This window comes from Coccinella septempunctata, chromosome 3 (assembly GCF_907165205.1).
Source record: "Coccinella septempunctata chromosome 3, icCocSept1.1, whole genome shotgun sequence".
In the NCBI taxonomy this organism is placed as follows: Eukaryota; Metazoa; Arthropoda; class Insecta; order Coleoptera; family Coccinellidae; genus Coccinella; species Coccinella septempunctata.
Genome location: NC_058191.1, coordinates 10,354,475 through 10,378,778, shown reverse-complemented (window position 1 = coordinate 10,378,778; position 24,304 = coordinate 10,354,475). Strand labels below are relative to the sequence as shown.

General features: G+C 32.9%; 1 protein-coding gene across 6 annotated transcripts; it reads right to left on the bottom strand.

Annotated features, from left to right (window-relative positions):
• Window positions 1-341: 341 nt before the first annotated feature.
• On the bottom strand, window positions 342-22,391 carry LOC123309558. Of its 6 annotated transcripts, none has more exons than XM_044892729.1 (6): window positions 22,235-22,391; window positions 6,929-7,220; window positions 3,134-3,360; window positions 2,566-2,649; window positions 1,791-2,041; window positions 342-1,049 (listed from the first exon to the last, which is right to left on the bottom strand). In XM_044892729.1, exons 2-6 carry the CDS (start codon window positions 7,218-7,220, stop codon window positions 923-925), a joined length of 981 nt encoding a protein of 326 aa, XP_044748664.1. In that variant the 5' UTR covers window positions 22,235-22,391; the 3' UTR covers window positions 342-922. The 6 variants fall into 6 exon arrangements, with proteins under 6 accessions (XP_044748664.1, XP_044748667.1, XP_044748666.1 ...); XM_044892732.1 differs by having other exon boundaries at window positions 3,134-3,333; XM_044892731.1 differs by lacking the exon at window positions 22,235-22,391 and adding an exon at window positions 7,282-7,534.
• Window positions 22,392-24,304: the final 1,913 nt, after the last annotated feature.

Genomic DNA, 24,304 nt, shown 5'->3' with positions numbered 1-24,304 from the left:
CTTTTGAAATAAAAATGTTTATTATTATTGCGGAAAAGGAAAGATCTGACAGCAATGTATATACCACCATAACATCGGCCATATCACAATATTCTTGCACACCAAAATCTATTAAAATCGTGCTATCCGTTTGCGCGAAAATTGAGGCTTTCCATATTCATATGAATCTCACTCTGTATTTCCACAATACTCATAGGTACCGAACATTTTTAATTATTCCCCATTCCTGCAGTTAATTGATGTATATGAGTTATTGGGTTTGTGAAAAGCATAAAAAATGCTATCGGCGGCAGAGTTAAGAGAGGTTCGAAAGGAGGTATGAATAAATGAAGATAGAAATATGTAGGTAATCAAATTTTATTCAGATGAGGATTTCAATAACTTTGGTTTGCACCAAAATCACAATACTGATCTGAAAAACACAAAATCTTATTTTTTCTCTCAGTCAACAGTCTTGAGTTTAAATTATAACAAAAAACGTACATATATTATGATGTGTGAAATTGATTTCTAGTTTGGTTCTGAACGTGATCTTGAACAGAATGGTGAAAGAATAGACATCGCATTTGAAAGGGAGCGAAAAAATAAAAAGAGACAACCTATGAGGAAAAGAGGAGAATAAATAAATGTTTCAATTTGAAGCTTAACTTTTCAGTGTCTCTTTTATTTTGGCACTCCCGTTTTCTTTTCATTGACTAGCTAGACATTTTTTCTAAAGTGTCAAATTTGTACAAACTTAAATAAACCAAAGTGAATCTTCGAAGAACGGACAACAAGAAAAAATTGTTGTCCATCTTGGGGTTTCGCTTGTAAATCATTCGTTCTTCACCACCAAGCGATACGGTATCTGTACCGGTGCTTTTCAATAAATAAAGTTATCTATCATACAAATAAATTATAGGTATCTAATCGGCTTTCATGTTCAGGCTTGGCGACACTCTTGGTAGGTTTGGTGGCAGTTATCACCTGCCCTACCTCTCCTACCGGCTTCGTACAACACGCTGAATCCTGTTGAACTGGTTCTGTCAATCATGTAACTGGCGGCATAGCTGAAAAGAAGCGTATATTCTGAGTAACATTCAAATAAGAACACCTAGTAATATCAATCATATCTACAACAAGAATTATCCCAAAAAAGTGCATTTAGTACCTATTCATTCAAGCGTCTTGGCATAACATAAGGTCTTTTTCTAAAGACACCTTCATCGCACGTCAACAAATTGACGTTCAATGTAATCATTGATTTAATTTTGTGGGAAAGGAGCCACTATTTCAGCAAATAAGACTTTCTAGTTACATTGCACCTGATAATGAGAAAGGAGGACCTTCAGTAAGTTATTTGGTTCTCGGCGCAAGTTAAAGTTACGGAATATGCGCTTTGCATCTGTCAATAACTTCTTTTCCATATGGCTCGTTAGGAGAGTTTCCTCCGATGAGGGTATGAGATCACAAGGAGAGATCTCAGGCAGTCCAGGCATAACAATTTGACGGTTGTCTCTGATTTGGGGCCTTCCTTTGAACTTGAGGTCAAAAACTCCTTGAGATGAAATAGCTTAGTTGGGTAACCGGTCCTCAAATTATTATACCAACAGTTTGAATAGAATGGGCTTAACTGGTTGTTCCTTATGCCGCTGGTGTAAGAGCACCTATGATTATAGGGACACGCGGCATTTCTGTGAGCGTGTCTCTTCATGCGGAGAAACAATGGGCCTTAGCCTATAGCCCGTGTGTCCACTGGAAGCATATTCGAGCGGCACAATTACAAGAGAAAACAAAATACTATTACTTACTTTCCAAGATGACAGAAGAGTGAAGATTGTCCAATGTCCATGGCGCATTCCCTGTTGGCCTCACAGATGGTCTTCTGTTGGCAAGGAACGCTCAATGCATTGACCGATTTTACGTATCCCTTCATCATGGTTATACCAGCTACTGCTGCTTCGCTCATAGAGTCTCTCCTACCGATGTTTCTGGCCATGATGGATCTATGCGAGAAGGAGGTCTTCAGGGCGTTGAGTAGGTTCACGAGGATGTTCACGAACTGAAAATGGGGACTCCAGATGAAATTTTTGATTTAGCGTTGGGGGAAAGGTTGAACAAAAGACATATTGAATGCAGATGGAAACGGCTGATATCTTTAATTTCATAATATTTGTTAGTGTTTTGTGATAAAGCTTCCATTCTGGTTTCGTATTCAATGGCCTTGTAGGTGCAAGTTTTATATACATATCACTTGAGACTCGAATTATTGCAACAATAAATTGATGTACCTCACCAAAAGACGCAAAAGATTGGGAAAGTTGAAAGAATTGAATTTCAAGAAAAACATTACACTTTTGAAAAAAAAGGATATATGAAAAATTTCGTTATTCGTTAACACAGGATTTGTCATTTTTTGTTCAAAGTAATAATTAGATTTATACCAAATCGGTCTGCTAGGCAGGTTTATCGAAAATAAACAGAGAGGCAAATATTTACTCGGAAATATACTCAAGACGCCGATTTTTATTTTTATTTGTTTTAGTATTTTCTCAAAATAAATGTTATTCGTTTTTATATACATACCTCACCAGCTTGTTTAGCTAAAGCGTTCACCTGCTGTGGGTCCCTGCCTCCCATAACTGCGGTAAGCACTCCAGCCAGAATACCCTGTGCAATGCAAGCGTCTACTAGTGCTATTTTTCTTATTTATATTTACAACTATAATGCTACTAAGCCAAAGCCTTGTAAGGTTTATTGTGTAAGAATTAAGTTCATTAACCGAAATTGAATGCTTTGAATTATCTCTATTGCTATATATAAGTAACTGGGGAGGTGTTCCCCATGGATCTATTGAAGAGCCCTTTCAATTTCAAGAGGACTGTAAGAGCAAGTGTTGTACTGTTACTGTTTGTGTATTATATCATGAATGGAATTCCGGATATTACAGTGTTCCAAAAAAACATTATATTTACAGGTATTACAAACCATAGCCCAATTATTTTAAAAACTTTGTTTCAGAGGTTTTACTATTTAGTAGAATAATGCCGAATCATTATCTAAGGCGCGGTTTGAAAGTTATTCTAATGAAAATATGTACTCTTTGACACTTGAGTCTACTCAATTATTAAATTATTTAACTCTTGTCACTAACCTGCATGGGTGAACCACCATTGTCTACTTTGTCGATACCCTCGGAGCTAGCTCCACCACCCAAGATGGCGGTTAAGATCTTAAGGCCTGCAGCTAAAAGGTTAGCCCAAGGAGATGGTGCCACGCTATTGTCGTCTAAACTGTCTGATTTGTTGGGACCAGTGGCGGTACCAGGATTGAAGATCATCTGCATGAGCATGCCTGTAAGAGGGGTACTGTTGATAAAGCCTTTACCAACAGGAAGATCGTTTAAAAAGGAGAAAATCGGGGTGACGGATAAAAAAGCTGTGCTGTTTCTTCTACATCTAGTTATATGAAGTATGTCAGTGGTGATTTTTGGAGGAAAAATTTATTTAGATTAATTTTCTTCCTAATAATAACCACAAAAAGCCGTATCACCTAAATTGGGACGATGTTGAGACTTTGTTCCATATAAAGAAAAACTGTTTTAGTATTCCTTTTCAGTTAGGTTGAATCTTGAAACTATAATAACTGGGTGGACAACATTAGTTCAATTAATTGAAACTGACTGTGGACTCGATCCCCTCGCTCTAGGTCTAGATAATGTTCTGGTAGGATATACAGGCTGTTTCATTAGCCATAGCCTAATGATGAATGAGGGTCTTCTAGGCCTTTCAGAAAAAGTTGCGTCTTTTGTACCAAAAGGCCATTAGATTCGGATATATAGGGTGATTCATGAATTTTCGATATCCATAATCTGAGGACGAATAGTCCGATTTAAAATACATTTTTTTCAATCAAATTCACTTTCCACTTCGCATGGCACACTTGTTCCAAAAGTTGTTCATTTTTGAGAATACAGACCTTTTTCAATTATTTATTCATAATTTTCAATGTACCATGCTGCGATTTTGAATAATTAAAGCCTTCTGTATGCTACTTAAAAATTTTATTTGAAAAATGTATTACATATTGAACTAAGAATTCTTTCCGAAATATAAAATATTAAGCAGAATGACGATGAGTGATATATTTCTTCGAAATAAATTCACCTAATGAATATTCAATTACAAAAGATCCATATTTTCTGAGCAATACGAACTTCTTCATATGCAAAGCAATCACACTAACGAAATAATAAATAATACATTTCCTTTAGATCGAACATACCCGTCAAGCTATCTAATATTTGATAATTTCGAAGGAATTCATAGTTCACTAATACATTTTTAAAATAGGTATATTTTTTAGGCAGAATGAGAAATAATTGAGGGGAGGCTTTTGCTATCCAAAGTATCGGTAGGTGGCAATGAAAATTGTTACTAAATAATCGAAAACAGGACCGTATTCTCAAAAATGGACATGTAATATGATTTCGTTCGTTCGTTTCTTATTTGTAACAAGTGTGCCATGCGAAGTAAAAATTGAATTTGATCGACAAAAATGTCCTTTTTTCAATTCTGAAAACAGAGGTTTTTCAAATTATCCAGAAAATATAGATTTTTGGTCCTTTCGTGTGTTTCTTGGTGTAGTGCACTTTGAATCAGCGATTTTCAGTGTAATTGCGCAAACGAATGGAAAAACACTGACGTTAGGTTGTCACGCTCATAGACTAATAATTCGAATTGGAAATATGGTTACGTTTCTCAGAAGATTTGTTAGTTTTTCATCCTGTCTTGAAGTGATGAACTTCTCGCAAATTTTAAATTAAAAATAATTAAATTCATAATAATAAATAATCGTATCCATTTTGAAATATATTACTGTGCGTCCGTGACATCAATATCGATTTTGGATTTCACAGCTCATCTCATTTTGACTAGGTGTAGATAAAGTGCACCTCCTCTACACTGGTGTAAATCCAATCAACAAACGAATACTAAGATCGAGTGTGAATACTGTGAATTACACCTAGTGTAAAAAAGTGCTGCACTTCCTATGCAAACAAAAGGACCTGTTGTTATTTGAAAGATAAATCACAATATCCTGAGGACTGCCCTGATTACCTTGAAATTGCATCTGCCATCTTGAAGAGTTATTGAAAGTCAACGAGCCCACAAAATTTCATTGAAATCGGAGCACTCATTCTCACGTTATAGATATCGAAAATTAAGGCCAAAATCCTCAATTTTTCAAAGGCCTAGATGAGCTGAATTTACCACTAGCCTATGGCCAATCACTCGTGAATCAACATGTATAGAATTAAAAGTAACGCACAAACAAAAATTCGTATATTTGGAATCTACTATTCTGTAGAATAATAGAACAGGTCAATTTTCATTTTATTACCCAAGTTTTCATGTATTTTTGTGAAGTAGTTGAGTGTTTGAAACTCAGAACAGAACAAAAACATCGATCACTCCTCAAATTTATGTTACTGACCACAAAATTGACAAAATGAGTATATTTTAAAATTCATTTTGTTAACCATTTCATCCCTATATTGAAAAAAGTTCGATCAAAAAACCTTATCAATGTCCAAATCATCCGCAAAAGACTAACAAAAGATTTGTACTTTTCTGGCACAAAAAGTGCCCCCCTTCACACTCTCAAATATACATGAAAAGTTGCGTAATTTAAAGGAATTTACCCGTTCGGACACTTTTTAATACATAAATGTAAACACCGGAGATGTATGAATTTATGCGTTTCTTCTTACTGACTCTATAAAATGTAATTTGACTAAAAAATTTATTTTAATCCCTCGTTTTATGGGTTCACAAATTCACCCTTGAATCTCAAAACAAGGAATGGCCATTGCAGTAGCAGTACTACAATACAAATTTACAAATGCATTTGTTGCAGTGCACACATTGACTCCTCTGTCTAGCAACACTAAGCAGTGGCGTACCTTGCATATTAAATACTTCCTTTTTTTGGAGTTGAAAATTTATGTGACAACAATGTTTGAGTGAAGTAGGTCTCAATTGTGATTGGCTAAAACTAATTAGCAACTGTCTCACTCCAGCCTTTGGCCAACAACAAATGTTCATTTTCCATTTCTTGTAATTAAAAAAAAAACTGTCAGCTTGATGATTGCTGAATGTTACAAATATTTTATAGTATCTATCTTAGAACATATTCTATATTCTAAGGTATCTATAGATTGACCTACTTCGTACCATTGAGAAAGTCAACTTTTTCCGATTCTCTCAGTTCATAAAAATACGTAGTCAGGTAGGATATGACAATTCGGTAGTTGATATTCTGTGTTCGGACGTAGTGATATTTTATAGGGATTACATTTTACTGCGACCTTAAGGTCTATTGTGCCCTTCATGAAGCTCGGCCTCCAGCTCCAGAGCTCCAATGAACTCCAGTATCTGAGTGGGCTTCAAGGAGAGTACCTATCAACGATAATACCACCCGCTGATATGAATACCAACAAGTGTTACGAATTGAATTGGGCAAGCCAATTTGCCATCGTCAGGACTACTAAATGGAGCAATAAGAGTCCATCAATTCCAAACGTTCTCCATCGGAGAAGAAGCTGTATTGCTCTGACGAGGTCGAATGAGACCAAAACCATGGTCAGCATCTGCTTTTATTCGGTGGAACGTTCTCCATTTAGTTGCCCTGACTATGGCAAATTCTCTAGCTCAATTCAGATCGTAACACTTAGTGATATTCATATCAGTGAATTAATTCTTCTTGTTAGTGATAACTTTGATATTTAACTGCAAAATAGTCTGATACAAGATATAAGCACTGCTTTCAAGAACAGAATATCAACCTTCAGAATTTTCTTATCTATTTGACGACAAATTCTAATAAGTGCGAATTTTGGGTGCACTTCTACTTATATGCGTGCAAAAAATCAAAACTTCCTACTTACTCAACAAGTTGGACCACGAAAATCCCTCTCCGTTTCCATCTGAAATCTGATTTGTTTCCAAATCGTTGCTGAGGTCGTCTAATGCTACTTTCTTGATGGCATTAGGTTTTTCCGCGAATTTTCTGTCTTGCCTCTGCGATGGAAGTTGCGGCATATCTGATGGTAGGTTTGAAGGTAGAAAACCGCTCTGCATTTCATGTGTGGGTATGATGTTGGGGTAGGAGAGTGTGCTTACTATGGAACTCGAAACTAACAGACTGAATAATATCCATCCTCTCGTTTGTTGATGCATCTGAAAAGAAATTGAATTTTCACAAATATTCATTGAATATTCAATGTATGTATTCAATTACAACTGGACATTTAGATCCTGGGGACCATTCTATTACCCAAATTTGTGATTGAAGGTGAATAGAAAATTTGAGGAGCAATTTTCAGAATGTGTCCAAGAACTTTGAGGCAGCACTCGAATAAGTTAAACTATAGAAAGAAAATATAGATTTCATTAATAGAAATATAAATTTACGAATATTATAGGCATATAGGCAAGTTTGCCGTGCCTTTTCGCAGATTAAATGTCACGCAGAATTCGCCTCTATGTAGAGTGTTGACACTCTGTAATCTGTAATCTGTAATCTGTGAGTGTTGACTAGTTTCAACACCGAGTCCTTCGATGTCGATGTTTTCAATGTGTCTTTTATTCGTTTCAAGCGCTGTTCGAGGCATGGGTTAGCTGCACGTTCCATTTCTTAGTTGCATTTTTTTTTTATTATATTCTTTGGTTACGTATGTTTATACATGTATATATACGTGAGTATTTAGTTTTTAAGTGGAACATTTATTAAAATGAAGATATTTACCACATAAATTTGAATGGATTTTGTTGTTTAACTTTGTTCTCTTTTTCGGTTCTTATATTGTAATGTGTATAAATTGAAATGTTTCTTGTTTGATGTGCTATGCATTGTGTGAATACTTCTTTGGACTCGTGAGTACTCTTGTTGGGTTAGTATTCTCTTTGGTAAATAAATAAATAAAAAATATCTAAATTTTAGATATTTAGTAGTAGTAGTAGTATTTAGTATTAACAGAAATACCATTTCGTCGAAAACGAGTGGAAAAGGAATAGGGGAATTGTATTTCAATCTGGAGTGAAATACAAAAAAAAAATAAGTACAAAAAAGATGAAAACTTCATTACACCAGAAATATTCTGAGATAATAAATGAAATTATTGCATACGCAACACATAACACCCGCTGTTATGAAATCAATATTGATTTCATAACTGACAGAGGATTTGAACGTGAAAATATTGCTGTAATCTTTGAGTATTAATACTCAATGCTGCAATCTACCAGTATTGAACTGAAATGTTAGAAGTAGCGAGATATTGAAATGAATAGAGATAGATATCGAAAATGACTAAAATGAGGTGAATTTTTTCTCACTTGTTGAGAAAGGATAATATACTATTGAAGATGCGCCAGTGTTTTCTACATTTTCAGACCGGTTTTATAGGAAATGGTTGGGTTAAAAGCATCAGACTCCCTTGAAACACCACTGAAACAAACAGTAGGCGGATGACCTTATCTTTTCGCTTAGAGTAATGAAAGACTATTGAATTTCGAAAATTTAGGCACTTTCGTGTGTATAAACTCTTCCTCATTTTTCAATGAAATATTTTTTTTCGAAAATCATGTATGTATATTCAATTAATCAGCTTTTTTTCACTGATTGTCTTTCAAAAATTAATTAATCACTTATGAAATATGGGGCATTTTTCACTTTATATTAATTTTGTGATCATAACGACAGAGGATTTGGGCCCGAAAATTTTGATGTAATCTTTGAGTATTAATACTCAATGCTGTAATCTATCAGATTGAACAGAAATGTTATAGAAGTAGCGAGTATTGAGATATTGAAATGAATAGAGCTAGATATCGAAAATGATCAAAATGAGGTGAATTTTTTCGCACTTGTGGAGAAAGTATAATATACTATTGAAGATGCGCCAGAGTTTTCTACATTTTCAGACCGGTTTTACAGGAAATGGTTGGGTTAAAAGCATCAGACTCCCTTAAAACACCACTGAAACAAACAGTAGGCGGATGACCTTATCTTTTCGTTCAGAATGATGAAAGACTATTGAATTTCGAAAATTTTGGCACTTTCGTGTGTATAAACTATTCCGCATTTTTCAATGAAATATTTTTTTCAAAAATCATGTAGTATATTCAATTTACGTTTGCATCTGGAAATTGATTGATGAGAGGATTCGAAACAAATCTCTTTTCAACCATTAAAAGGAACAGATTTATCATGTTTTTCAATGTAGGATAACGTGCTTGGATTTTGATGATCTTCAAGTAATTTTTCAACACGCCAATTCAACTTCTATGACAGCAAATTAGCTCGTCGAAAGTAAATATCGACGAGGTTCATCACGATATGCGTTGTAGGTAATTGAAGAACAGTTATGATTTGGAACGATTACAGTCAGTAATATTTGCATTGAAGATTCTATATGACCGACTTCTCGAAAGTGTGCTGGCCAAATTGGAAATGAGAATGGGCCAGGTTATGGTATGACATTCATAACTGAACATGAAGAATTTGGGTTGAATTTAATTTCGATGCATGCTTGTAGGCATCAGCTTATATGCACTAGTAAGACAAGTTTCTATCTTTTACGAGAAGTACAAGAACTGAATGTACTAGTGTAGTGATTAGTGACCTCTCATACTAGTTTATCTTATCCAAAACTGGGACGTTCGTAGGCAGATTTAATAATATGCCGAATAGAGCTTTGGCCTCTGAATGAATTCAGAGGTACCTGAAAGTAGCATATTGACAACCATTTTTTTTTCAAATAATATGCGTTTTGCAAATCCAATTCGAGAATATATTGTGTTTTAATATAGGGTCTATCTATGTGAGTAATTATAACATAGCAGTTGGCAGTTTGCTCGGAACTACTCTACATTATTTATCAATAATTTTGTATTATGTACTATTATCCTGATTCTTCTTGGTACCAATTATTAATTCTCAGAAGCTCTTCAAAGAAATTGTTCTAGTATTGAGAATAAGCTCATGACTTTTCATAAAAAACAATGGTTTTTTTCTAGTTTTACAGACAGCAGAAAATTTATCAAATGAATAATCATGATTATGCATTCAACTCTGAGATACATGTTGGTATATACCTACAGAGTGAGTCAGAAGTGCTCGATCGGTGAATAACTCTTAGAAATTCTGGACTAGGAGAATGATTCACACTTTGGTGAAATCAACTCTGAATAGCGCATACGCTAAAATTATTTTTGAATTAATAGGATGGTGCGAAAGAGTAGAAACACGATACCACCCTGCTTTTTCGAAAGGGATTACCCAATTTTTATATCATTTTCTGAATCTAACTAAAATTGTTATTGTTATTCCGAAAAACTTCTTGGTTATGATGATTTTTACATGTCATGAAAACTGTTTGAGTTAAATGTGAACTCCATTTTTTTCAAATGGCCTGGGCACTAGGGCATCCAACAAAAAACGTTCAGCTCATGTCATCTGAAGAAAGAAGAAACGGCCGGTTATACAGGATGTCCCAAATTCAATGCTAACTGAAAGAAGAAAGCATCTTGAGAACATAAAGACTTAATCATAAGATATCAGTAATCAGATCATATGATATCTTGATCTGTTCTCGAGTTACAGGGCGTTTTTGAAAATTACTGGTTGGTTTATGTTCGAGATATTCGAAAAATTCCAAAACATTTATTCTTTCAGTAATTTTTATTTTTCATGTGATACCTACTCATAATGGATTATAGACATTAAAAAAGAGAAGAGTTGGTGTTTTTTAAATGGGACAACTAATAACTTTGAATGCAGTTTTTTAGTCGCAGATTTGTCGAAAAGCATCCCGTTACTGGTATTTCTGAAATGTCATTCATTTCAAAGATATTTATTTTTTCGACTTCATTCTTGAAATGGTACACCTCATGTATAAATATTTATCATTTATTTCGGGATTCAATAAATTTTGTGCTTTTTCTATTATTGTACTTAACTGATCTTCTGCAGTAAGTAAAATATCATATCAGAAAGATAAGTTATGTGAAAGTTTTAATTGCAATAATTTCATGAAGAATTGAATCGAAACTATGAGAAAAAAATTGTAGGGAATTGTCTAACGGCCATTTTCAATAAACCTATCTATCCATTGTTTCACTTACTGAAGATAGAATAACCATCTGATGATCTGATTTCGTTTCTATGATCTATCTGTAGATATATTTTAGAATGATTTCCAATGGTTACCAATCGTCAGTAAGTGAAACGATGGATAGATAGGTTTATTGAAAACGGCCGTGAGTTGAGCTGAACTTGAACTGTACGCCTGGGCTTTATTGACATTTTTCGAAGTCATTTTCGAAAAATCGCATTGTCTTTCGGACCACCTACATAGTGATTCAGAAAACTGAAGAATACATGAAAACTATTTGGGAACTCAAGAAAAAATCAACAGTTTTCAAGTTTTGATCTCTAGTTAAAACCATCATAACCATGAAAGTTATCGAAAAAAGGGGCCTACATTGAAGAAATGAATTCGAAATCAGAATTTCATGTTGCTGAAAAAGCAGTGTTGTATCATGCCTTGGAAATTGTGAAAATTAAGAATTTTTTGGTGATGTTCCTAATATGGTACTTCTTTAGAACTTGTTTTTTAACAGAAGAAGATGCAATCCTCTGACATAACAAAGTCCTATATGGAAAAACATTTCAAAATTCAAGAAAAACTGATGATTACTATCAGAAAACTCATTTTCTTCAATATGTACTCTAGACATATACAGGGTGAGTCTTTGACTCGTACAAATATTTTAACAGTAGATTCTAGATTCTTGATGTCAAAAGAAACACTTTTTTCCTCGGTTCAAAAGAGACAGGCTGTTAAAAACCATAGAAAAATGTTATTTTTAGTTCGCACAAACGGTTTTATCTGATGAAATGAATTTCGCAGTATAGTTTTCCATTTATTTAAATGAATTAATTCCTCATTATGACCATTACGTACCATAAAAATACCAAAAATTCAAAGAACCTAACTTTTGAAACTAAGTTGAACGCTATCTTATGAATATTTGAACTTTTTGTAAACTAAAAGTACTTTTCGTATTTTCGAGTGATTCGATGTTCAAAAATTAAAAATAATCTGTGAAATTTAAAAAAATGGGTACTTTGGCTGAATACATCTCTGTTTAAAAGATAAAAGATGTGTAGTGTCACAGATTTAGCTAGTTATTCTGAAGGGAATTTTGTTTCTCCAGGGGTTGCATAGCTTATTATAAAAGCTTGAAATGCCTATACTATATCTTTTTCTTTTTTTATCAATGCCAAATCGGAAAAAATGGTTTAAAAAACAAGTGTTTCTTTTGACCTAGTGTTCAAATATTTGTACGAGTCAACGACTCACGCTGCACGTATAATTCCCAAGGTTTTATTCGAAAACATCTTCAATAATGGTCAACAAACACATAATTTTGTTAATCTTTCGAAGAAACTAAATCAAACCATACCCATGAGAAAAAAAAGAAAAAACATTGAATTCCACTGAAACACTAGTTTTATCTGGGACGCGACTTGATTTGCCGACTAATGTCAAGGTAAATTGAGGACGTTTAACGGGATCCTCACTGTTACAAGGACAAGGCTATAAGGTTGAGACGAGTCGGTGTACCTTTAAATATGCAAAGTATCCGTTTAATTTCCTGGTAAGTTTTGATATGGGCCATACTATAATAATTATTAATCTCGAGATTAGTGGTCGTTCTTAAGGAAGATTCAAATTGTGGATGTTAATTTTAAAGATGTCGATATTCTATTATCAGTGTTTTTTCATGACCGATATTTTACTTTGTAGGTGTTTTGCAGTTTTGCTTAATATATACATATATATAATTTGTAAGTCCCCTTCAACCCAGATTTGTGATACGTATTGGAAAAATACTCATTTCAAACAAATAGCTAAAATTGAGTTCTTGGACCGAGAATTTTAGCCTCGATACAACTTCATTGGAATTTGGATACCTAGGCTCTTAATTTAATTTTTGTTCATACCGAAATAAACTTTGGAAAGTAAATGATATACATCATAGGTGTTTCATTACGAATTTCGAAATCGACAAGAGTTCCTAGTAAAGCAGAAGTTCAAAGTTGTTAAAAATTCAACAAAAAATACGTAATATACCTACTGTCCAAATTTTATTCATATTATATCTCTTAACATTCTGGAAAAGCATAGTTGTTCATCAGTGACGAGCATATTTGCCCATCACTTCTTCCTCAAATAGTCTTTCTACATAAACTAATAGATTTCATTTTATATTTTGCACTTCTGAGTGGTATGTTTTCTTTTACAAAATTCGTATTGCCTGGTGCTCAATTGAGATGAACTGATAATCTGTTTTGAATTACGTAGCTCAATTCATTTTAAGTCACGAATTTCCATACCTGCAGTGTGCATCATTATCAAAATATGAATTATGAATATTCAAATTCAAACACCTTTTTGGGTTACAGGGTGTTTTATTTGAAAGTTTTAAAATTAAGGGAAAGATCTAACGTCCTGTAAGGAAGGTCATGTGATATAAACAACGAAAATGAACTAGTGGAAATATAAATTGCGAAGAGAACTGCAGAAAGCCTGCTGTCATCGATCGAAAGAGCAGCAAGTAGACCGGTTCCACGCTTATTTGTCGTCATCAGTACCGCAATCGATTATCACAACCAAAATGAAATGCAGAACTTATATTCCAGACGAGAAAGAACATATGAGTTTTCAGAAAACTGATGTGACATCTGGCGGAGAAATACCTACACTTTTGTAGGATTTGTTCGATTTCCACTAGGTAAATTTGCTTGTTTTTTGACTTCAAAAGTATTTTACCTATTATTTTCATATTAGATAAGAGGTATGTGTGCTAGAAATCTAGCTGGATAATGTCAAATTAATGTTAGTGGTTATTACCATTGGGGTATGACACTTTGACTGTTTAATCCGTACCAATTTTTTGCCACTATAGAGTGGTTACAATTTTATTACGATTTTTCGATGCTCCACTAGTTTCTTCTTGAATACTACATCCTTCTTCAATTAGAATAAAGTCATCATTTTTCGATATACATATTTCAAGTTGCACATAAAAGTGCACAATTATTTTGTTTTTATCATGATGTATTTTCTAATCATCGCAAATTTCGATAAACAACATAATATTTTTCGTGTTTATGGATAAGAATTTCATTTGCATGAAGAATGCTATAAATTAACCCGGAAAACTTTAATGAATTATACACATTATAATCTAAATTATTGGGCATCTTTATCTTGAAAATATAAATTGTCAATTAGAGTAAAATATTTACGTATTGGAAAACCGAAAAATTGCGATAAAATATGATATAATTTTAAAGTTAAAGACCCTGTATGTACTCGGACAGGTAATTTGGGTTAAACATACATAGTTTGTGAGGTCCTGGATTCTATGGTTGGAATATTTCCGATGAGTTAGTGTTGCCAATCGGCGGATTTTTATCCGAATTGCGGATTTTTTTAGCTCTTGCGGATTTTTTTCGGATTTAAAAATATTTCGGTTTCAAAGAATTTCTGAAGGAATTGAATTATTCAAATCAATTATTGAGGCTCTTGCCCCTAGATGATTGAATAATTCAAATCAATAGTAGGGGCTTCGTCCACTAGATGTCCCGTTATGATTTATTGGTCGAAATATATCGTGGAATATTCCTATTGGGAAGTGGAGAAACCAGCGAAAATGTGTGCGTGTAAATAAATAAAATACGAAATACGACTTTCTAAAATATTTTTTTTGTGAAGAATTGTATGATCTGCAAAGTTTCTTGAGGTTTACGAAAATGTGCGAGCTTTGACCTCAAATAAAAAAACTGTACAAGCGGGATCGATGGGGATTTTTGGAAAAGTATTTGTTTATGTTTAGGTAATGAAATAAATAACGTATTCGGTATTCTAGACCTGGTACAAAATTCAGCTACCACTAGAGGGCAGCATATTCGCAGCTCAAAAAGGCTAGTGAAGATTTTTCACATTGAAAAAATGATTGAAATATTGAGAATAGAAAATTGTTCATCTGTTTTTTTAATTATTTAATTGCTCGATGAACGAGCGGATTTTTTTCGGATTAAGTTACGAAAGCATCGGATTTTTTCGGATTTTTTGTCAGATATTTCGGATTTTTCCATAAATTACCATTGGCAACACTGGATGAGTAGGTAGTGATACACTTTATATATGTAGAAACAATGAAAAAAAACGGTGTTACCAAAACATTACGTGAAAAATATATAACTGAAAATAATTGATATGTCTAAATTAGGATTTGAAAATGAAGAAATCTCGTATCAAAAATTTATCATATCAAACATGGCAAAGGCAATATGTACATATCAATAAATTTGGGATCCTCACCCAGAGGTGTATTTAGTGACGAACGATCATTCGTTCATTCTGTCAGGATAACCTCTAAGTTGAATAACTTAGAGGTTATCCTGAGTGAATATTATGTATTGCTTTAATGTGGATGTTTCGAATGAATTTTACTTTTATCTAATAAAAGGTGAAGTTTATTGAAGAAGAAAGTTTAGAAATAAATGAAATAAGCATCTGAGCTTAACTGATGTCGTATGACTAGCATGGATACTGAGTGGATTTATCCCATTACTTCTCTTCTTATCCGATGTAATAACTCGGTGAAAGATTGTGTTGTCCTAGTATAAACGGAGATTGGACGTGGTCATTAGAAAACTTGATGATTTCAAATAAGGAATGAAATTTCTTTCCATTTCACCATCGATTCATTTCTCCTTATTGTCAACAGGTATCTTACAAAGCAGACCTAACATTTCGCTTTTAGCGTAGCATCTCCATATTTTCACTAACTCAGTCCTCATGGATTTTTGCAAAATTCTTTAGACCTTTCCAATTTTTCGCGTATTTTGACTCTAAACCCATTCTCCTAGTGTCTAAAGGTACATCCTCGAATCTGCTAACTACCCAGCATTGCTTGTTTCACAGTCAGGGTACGTTAAACACAACACCAAACAAGAAGGTGTACATTCAAAGCTTTTATATTGTATAACGTATACGTTATTAGAATTTGTTATTATTATCGATTTCAGGCAATGCTAGAAATATTTGGTTATTCCGTGTAGCTAGTAGGTACCTACTCCAAATATTGACCTGGTTAGTTAGTCAAATTTAATCTTCCTTCTTTCTATAAGAAGTGTGCATCCCATTTTGCATGCCAAATGCCTGAGCTTTTTATAAGGTCTCATCAGTTACAAATTATGTATATGTCGTAGTCTTATTGTAAAATCAGTCATATTATAATACGCCTAGGTTTTTTCAATGCGACTAGGCATATTGCAATATCACCGAAATAATCGCTGTTGCTCATTAGGCTTATTATTGTCAAAATTCAATAACGCGCGAATACTCTGGATTCTGATTGATTATACTCGTCGTATGTTAAAAGGACTGACGGCTTGTCATTCTAATTGGAGGACACACTCCATACATAGAACGAAGACTAAAAGCTTTCATTTATTTTATGGGGCTAATAATGTTTTATGTCTTGCTCTAGGTGCACTGCACTTAAATGGACCGTTTTAGAGAAATAATGCTTTTTCTACGCCAAAAAAACATCGTAAACCCTTAAAACTTTATATAACCTATTTTTTTTCAAATTAATGATTTCAATCATATATTGAGGTTTTTTTCGTCAGTTTTCGAAGAATATACATTTTTCGTTTAAATCTAAACCAGCTGTACGACAGATTATATGGATCAATTAAATTGTTTTGTTTAACGTTGACATTACTTTTATTCATAATTTGAGAGTTGATATATAGGGTAAGTCTTTGACTTGTACAAATATTGAAACAGCAGATTCTTGAGGTCAAAAGAAACACTTTCTTCTATATACCATTTTTTCTGATTCCGCCCTGATAAAAAGATAAAGCCATTTTAAGTTTTCATCATGAGCTGTGCCACCCCTGGAAAAACAAAATTGCCTTCAGAATAACTAGCTAAATCTGTGATACTACACATCTTTGGATCTTTTAAAAAGAGTTGAATTCTGTCAAAGTATCCAATTTTTCGAATTTCACAGATAATTTTCATTTTTGAACAACAAATTACTCGAAAACGGAGCATTATACGAGGAAATGTGAAGTATACTTTTATTTTATAAAACGTTCAAATATTCATCAGATAGCTTTCAACTTAGTTGCTAGAGTTCGCTTCTTTGAATTTTTGGTATTTTTATGGTAGGAAAAGGTCATAATGAGATAACTGGAAGACGTGGGTGATATCTTGTGTTTGAAAAGGATTCTGTATTCCGAAATTCATTTCAGTCGATGAAACTATTTGTGTTATAGAATTAAAAATTACTTTTTATGGTTTTTCAACAGCCTGTATCTTTTTAACCGATCTGATTCGGAAAAAATGATAAGGAAAAAAGGTTTTCTTATGACCTCAAGAATCTACTGTTAAAATATTTGCACGAGTCAAAGACTCGCCCTGCATATATCTATATATGAGTACATATTGAAGAAAATGAGTTTTAATGATAGTAAGTATAATCAGTTTTTCTTGAATTTTGAAATATTTTTTCATAAACATACTTACTTTACCTACTTGTTATGTCCGCATTATTACATTTTCTTCTTCTGTTAAAGAAACAAGTTCTGAAGAAGTACCTACAATATTAGGAACATAACCAAAAATTCTCAATTTTCACAATTCCTAAGGCACGATACTACACAAGAATCTGCAGTTGAAATATTTGTACGAGTCAAAGACTCACCCTATTAAAAATGATATACATATTCTGATGGTGAAAAAGTTGATATTGTGTCAGGTTTTATAAAAACTAAGCAAAACCAAACTTTGGCTTAGCGTAAGACGTAAGTATGGGCAACTTAACTTTTATTTTAAGTAAAAAAAAATATCGATGTCAAACTAAACAATTTAATTCTGAATGCCCAGAAAAAAGGGTGCTTCATATTTGCCAATTTAAACGTTTTTGTAGAACCAATATCAACTGAGATTGTTATTGAGTGAAATATAAACAATACCTGTGAACAATATTCACGCAGATGACGCAGATAGTATTGTAAAATAAAAAATTTTTATAAAATTGTAGTCATGCCAGTGGCATATAGAATTTAGGATGGATTGAACATTCCTGCGCCCCTGGTAGTAACAACAAGAGTTTAGTTGACATTATTTAGCAAGGTATGTACTCATTACCTAAGCTTTCTGCCAAATCTGACAATAATAGGTAGAATTGTTTTGAAGTGCTCGGCAAAAATAATTTAAAAATTTCAAATCAAAACAACCTGTAACTCAGACAGAACAAATAGAGATACCATCTTGAGGTTATTCTCCATTTATTTCTCAAGAATTAGAGATTTATTGTGTGATGTCACATCCAAACAAATTGTGCTGGATGGAGCAAAACCTTTCCATCAAGATGTGTTCATTATCATTACATGTCAAAATTTTATTGAATTCAACAGATAACAATAGGACAATGATTTTAGACACAACTTGTCAAGCTTTCTGCATTCAATAATAATGTTATAATTTTGCAACCGTTCACCATGCATCTTTATGTTCAAAAGCGGAATTTTAAAATTGCTACTGTTGTCATTGTTCTTACCACCTCAGTAAGAAAATAAAACTCTCAATTTTGTAAATTGTCTCATTTTGGTGACGCAAGAATGAGATATTTTAATCATCAATATAAGGAAAATTAATGTTTCGTAGAATCATATAGAAAAAAATTAATCATTTTATTTCACATTGTTCTTCGTCGAAAGAACATTTCCTACTTGTGCTATCGCCAAAAGGAATTATTAACTTATCGGTGATTAAATCTGGTTCCGACCCAGACGAGTAACTATGTAGTTGAAGAACCTTGATAATTACTCTTCGAGATCGTCGACCACTTCTTGGCCTACTATGTTGAAAGTGACCCGGTTCTTTGATATACGACAGTTTGTCGACATAAAAGCAATGGATTGTTAGAAGGTTTATTTCCCGATATCACATAGTGAAGTTTTCATTTCATTACATCAATATACAGATCGTAAATGAATAGTTTCGAAAACAAAACATTTTTATATAATTTTTTTCCTCTATTTAAGCAGGGGCCGTCTTAACAAATATATATGAAAGACTTGAATTTTTTCGCAACCATTCATTCACACCTATATTTGTTTTTCTTCGTAGTCCATCGTCGTATCATTATTTCTCTTGTATTGGTACATCATACATTTACATGTTAGATATAAGCTCATTCAAAATTCGATAAGGTAAAGTAATGTATGTTTCAATACAGACTTGAAAACCAATATTGGAGGAAAAACGAAAACATTCATTGTTGATCTTTCTTTTGAATCCGCATTCATATCGTTGAGTCAAATATGAAATTGCATATATGACGAACCATCGATTTGATTGACTCCTTAGGATCATACTTTCTCTTTGACGGAACTCGACCATTTTTTGCATCCTTAATAAAGTCACTCCGATGACGTCTACATCCTGCAGTACGTTAGATTTCGTTTTCTAGAATTTGAGAGCTGGAATGCAGTGATAGGTATGTTCGAAAGAAACAGATGACGAAGAATTTATTGTCTTCTGCTGTGTTTTCACTTTCATCGGATATAATATCGTAATGATGATTGTTGACAGCAAGGAATATCTGATTTGGATAAAATCTCATGGAGCTTCAGGGATAAATAGTTCAATAGTATTTACGACCATATCATTATATCAATTATTAACGCCGAATTGTTATAATATGTGAAAAGTCACACATTTTGTCCACGACTGTTGAAAAATTCTTTACTGAGTAATTGCTTATCTCATTTTCAATATCTTCATCCATTCCGATACGCATAATAAGTTATTACTTCTCCTTAAATAAACTCAGTAATATTTGTAAAGTGGTGAAAAAAAGAATTGTACAATATTTCGTGCCGATCTTAGAAAGCGAAAGGAATAATTTGCAGTCAAGTACCATTCTAGTTACTACTTGAAAGATTGAAAAAATACTTTTTTTCCTAATAGCCAAGCAGCGTTGGGCGAGTCCGATATCTGGATGGGTGTCAGCTCTACTCTGGTTATGAATTTCAATAACCTCGCGAAATCTCCTGACTCATTTGAGTACTTATCCAATTATTCTTTTATATTCGACCCTCAAGCAGTTATATGGATTATGTATTGATGAGGTCCAATGAGCCAGTTTACATCATTCGTATTGGTGATCACCACTTCTGCTTGTTAATTGAGTTAATACACTCTTCAAACAGTTATTTTCTTAATAGCAACGAACTGATTGAAACTCAGGCCTTCTCGAGCTAAGATTAGATGATTTACTTGTAATTTAGATAACTGTTTTCTGAGATGTGCTAGTATTGATGGTATTAAAAAATGAATGGGTAATTAAGTGAAACATCGGTACTTCGTAATTAAGATAATGAGATGATGCGGAAATATGGATTCGGGAATGTGATTAGAATCTGCTATAATACCTGAGACCTAGTTGAGATCACTAGGTAATAATTCTTTATGCCATTGTTCATTCAACAACTAACTAAAGAGAAAACAGACAAAAATTTATGGAGAAGAGACGACATTGAAAATAAGCAAAGAAGTAACATTCTTCATATTTTGATACTTTGATTTCACAAAGTATGTATTGAACAAAAAATTCTTTTTCAACACTAGTTGTCTAGTTGTCAGATTTCAATTGCAGAAAATGTAACATATTTATGCAAAGATTTTCAAAAAATTGGAAATTATCTCATGCCATGTAACAATTACAAACATCGTATAAATTCATCTTAATTGAGCATTATGCATTTTTGATCAATCAAAATCAATGTTTTGAAGTTAAGTATTTGATTCCAATATGCTATTGTAAAATTTTTGTTTTTAAATCTGCATAAGTCAGATAATGACATGGTGAGTATCAAAATAACATCCTCAAGTACAGGTGTCGTTCAAAAAGTTGAACCTGATGCTCAGTGGAAGAATTGTCAAAAGTTTCCAAATTTCTTCGGGATTAACCAAATCTAATTTTGAGTCACTGGTTTAAGACAATTTCTTCTTCGCAAGCACGAACTAACGAAAACGCCGCATTCATAACTGACTTCGACAGTAAATCAATCATTTCTCTGTACAGGTATGAGCATTGTAGATAGGGGGTGTCAATAAATAACCTATGCTTGTTGTGTAAACCTGCTCTGGTACTTCTACTTCGAAGGTCATATTATAAAATGTTTAAATAAATACAATTAGAAAATTTTGTTATATCTAAGAAGAATTTGGAAAAATTGGAGGAAATTCAAACTGAATCAGGTTTTTCGTTTTCTGTTATACACTGAGCGTTAAAAGTAACTCATTTTAGAGGGTAATTTTGTATAAAAATGATTGGGACTTCAAAAAATATAATCTTCAGTATATTGAATATTGGAAAAATTAGAAGTTCTTGTCATCAAATTGGACAATTAGCTTTGATAATGTTCAAAAGAATTCCATTTTTTGTGAGACAAATATGATAGGCGGATATGTAGATATTTTTTAGCGGAAATGATAACTGACTATATTATGGATTTTGTACATTTTTTGTACATCTTCAACATGTACGTCATGTACCTATTTATTCGTTGTTCACAAAATCGTATAGAAAAAAATCTGAATTATAAGATGAAAGATACAATATAAACAAATAATAATATACTATAGTATTCTTGAAATATACGTAAAATGCTAATCTTAATTCACATGATCTGCGCCGAATATGTAAAATTTAAAATTATATTTTCTATTTTGAGTGCCTACTTGGTATGCTCATTCGAAAAGTAGATATACAATAATTATTTTTGGTTTTCTATTCAATGATTTCTCTGAAGGAACACAAACATTTTCAACCCCAAAAATAGAATTTTTTATAATAATTTATTGGATTATTTTTGAAGATACTTAATAGGAAGAGCGGATAAACATCAAGTAAATATAAAATATCCAAAAATTTCTCAAGTGATGGAAAAAAATTTTCTGTATTAGGTGCCTTGTTGAAAATCTCTTAAAATCCACCAGTGATGAGTCATATAATATTCTTGGTAAAACCACCCCGATAAAATCTATTGGCCCTTCTCGAAACTACGGACAAAAACAAATGTCGCTCACCTTGCAAGATATTTTCACCAGGATAACGGACAGCACAAGTAAACAGGTAATAAGACACTATGAAGATGCTTCTTCACTTGCGGCACTACTTCGAGTAGTTCCTCGATACCTTGAACTTGGGTTTATATACGATGACCCACTTACCTCTTACAGACCTGTAGTTCGGTGCTGAAGATGTTGGACATTCTTGATAGGCGGTTTTACACGTCCAAGACTTCGTCATGCTGAAACGCAGGTGAATGAGAGAGTTTTGGGGGAAAATTTTGGGTTTTCTGCAAACCACTGAATCATCAACCTCTTCAGTCAATAGTGAATAGAATTATATCAGATAACTACAAAAAACGTTGCAAATTTCATAAAAAGGTTCATTATTGTATTGGATTGATAAAGCCTTAAAAATACCAGAAAAAACGCCAAACACTCCTAATCAAAGTTTGTGGTATAAGAGGGAATCACAGTTCACAACAGAGAAGACAGCAAAGTCAAACGATCTTAAAACTATACAGCTTCCATATTATTCTGTAGTGTACCAGTCTTTGAAAAATTTAAATAACTTCTTGTTAACCGACCATGAGTATCTTTCCCCATGAATTATGAACAAAAACTCTAGGTTCGATCTAGGAAAGAAGAAAAAATATGTATAATCTATTATTTTAGCCACGTTTCGACTCTTTATTGGCGTCAGAATAATAAACACTTATATGAAAGTACTCAGGAATAAAAATAAAAACCGGCAAAATTTCGAAACGGAGGAGGAAATTATACATCGATGTAATAAATTCAATGAACAGCGGATTGTGTTTTTCATTCTGACGTCTGAGGAAGGCCAAATAAAGGAGTCGAAACGTCCCTGAGAGAATATTTTGACAATATTTCTATTCCTGAGACCGATAATGGAATTCTTGTTCATAATTTATTTGGAACGATGATCATGTTCATAACTACTTGTTATTCAAAAAGAGGGATTCGTCTGCTGTGGAACCCTTGAAAGTCACTTCCATTTTGGGTTTTTGCGGAACAGGGAAAGGGCCTTGATTGCTGAACTCATTCACTCTATTTACCATTTTCTACTTCTCAAAAAACTAAAATATGATGTTTTGATAAATCAATATGTCATTCTATCAATTTTCAATGGATTCTCAACAATCCTGAAAATATTTTAGGGAGAAAATTAATTGTTGAAAATGTTAACATGCAAATTTTCAGCAAAAAATTGTGATTAGTTTGCCATAAACGACTAATAGGGCCATCGAGGTGAATCACCCTATACATATATACATATTCGAATTGAGAATTATTTGAGAAAATATGAAAATTTTTTCTAAGTACCTACTAAAAATATTTTAGGAGTTTTCAGATAAACCTTAAATTAAAATGTGAAAAAAAAAATGGTCAGAATTTGCCTTTGTACGATTTTTGGGAACCCATTTATTCAGCAAAATTTACTTATTAATTTCTTTTTAAATATGCTATTTTCGTAATAAATTTATTATAACTTTTATATTATAAAAAATAATATCATATTGACAATTCTTTTCAATGGATAAATCACAGAATACATCGACCAGCCTAGGTGCAACACACCTTATATTCGAAAAAATAGGTAAATGAAAAATTTGTTCGGATTCTATAAATTCGTGCTTCATTTAATTTATTAGAAATACATAATATAAATTGCACTCTCTATGTATTATATACATCAAACAGAACAAAAGTTTACTCGCCGTTGTCACATAAATATTGGTTCAATTTATAAAGAAATTTTAATATATTGTATCGTTCTTGATTTCAGATAATTATTACTATTATTATTTTGTTTATCAGGGCTAATGTCTTTTGATTCGTATTTTGGAGCAAAACTAGTACAAAATATTTACATAAAGAAAATTATCAATTTCAAAAAAAGGTGGGTGTACGTGCCTTCATTCCCTGAATTGAAAACGGTAGATAATATAATATATCTACTTATTTTATTTGGGGGTAGGAAAAGTACATTTCGGAGTAAAACTGTATATTACAAAACTTTGTTCCAAAACAGAACACCCCTGAAGCTCTAGTACCTACTTCATA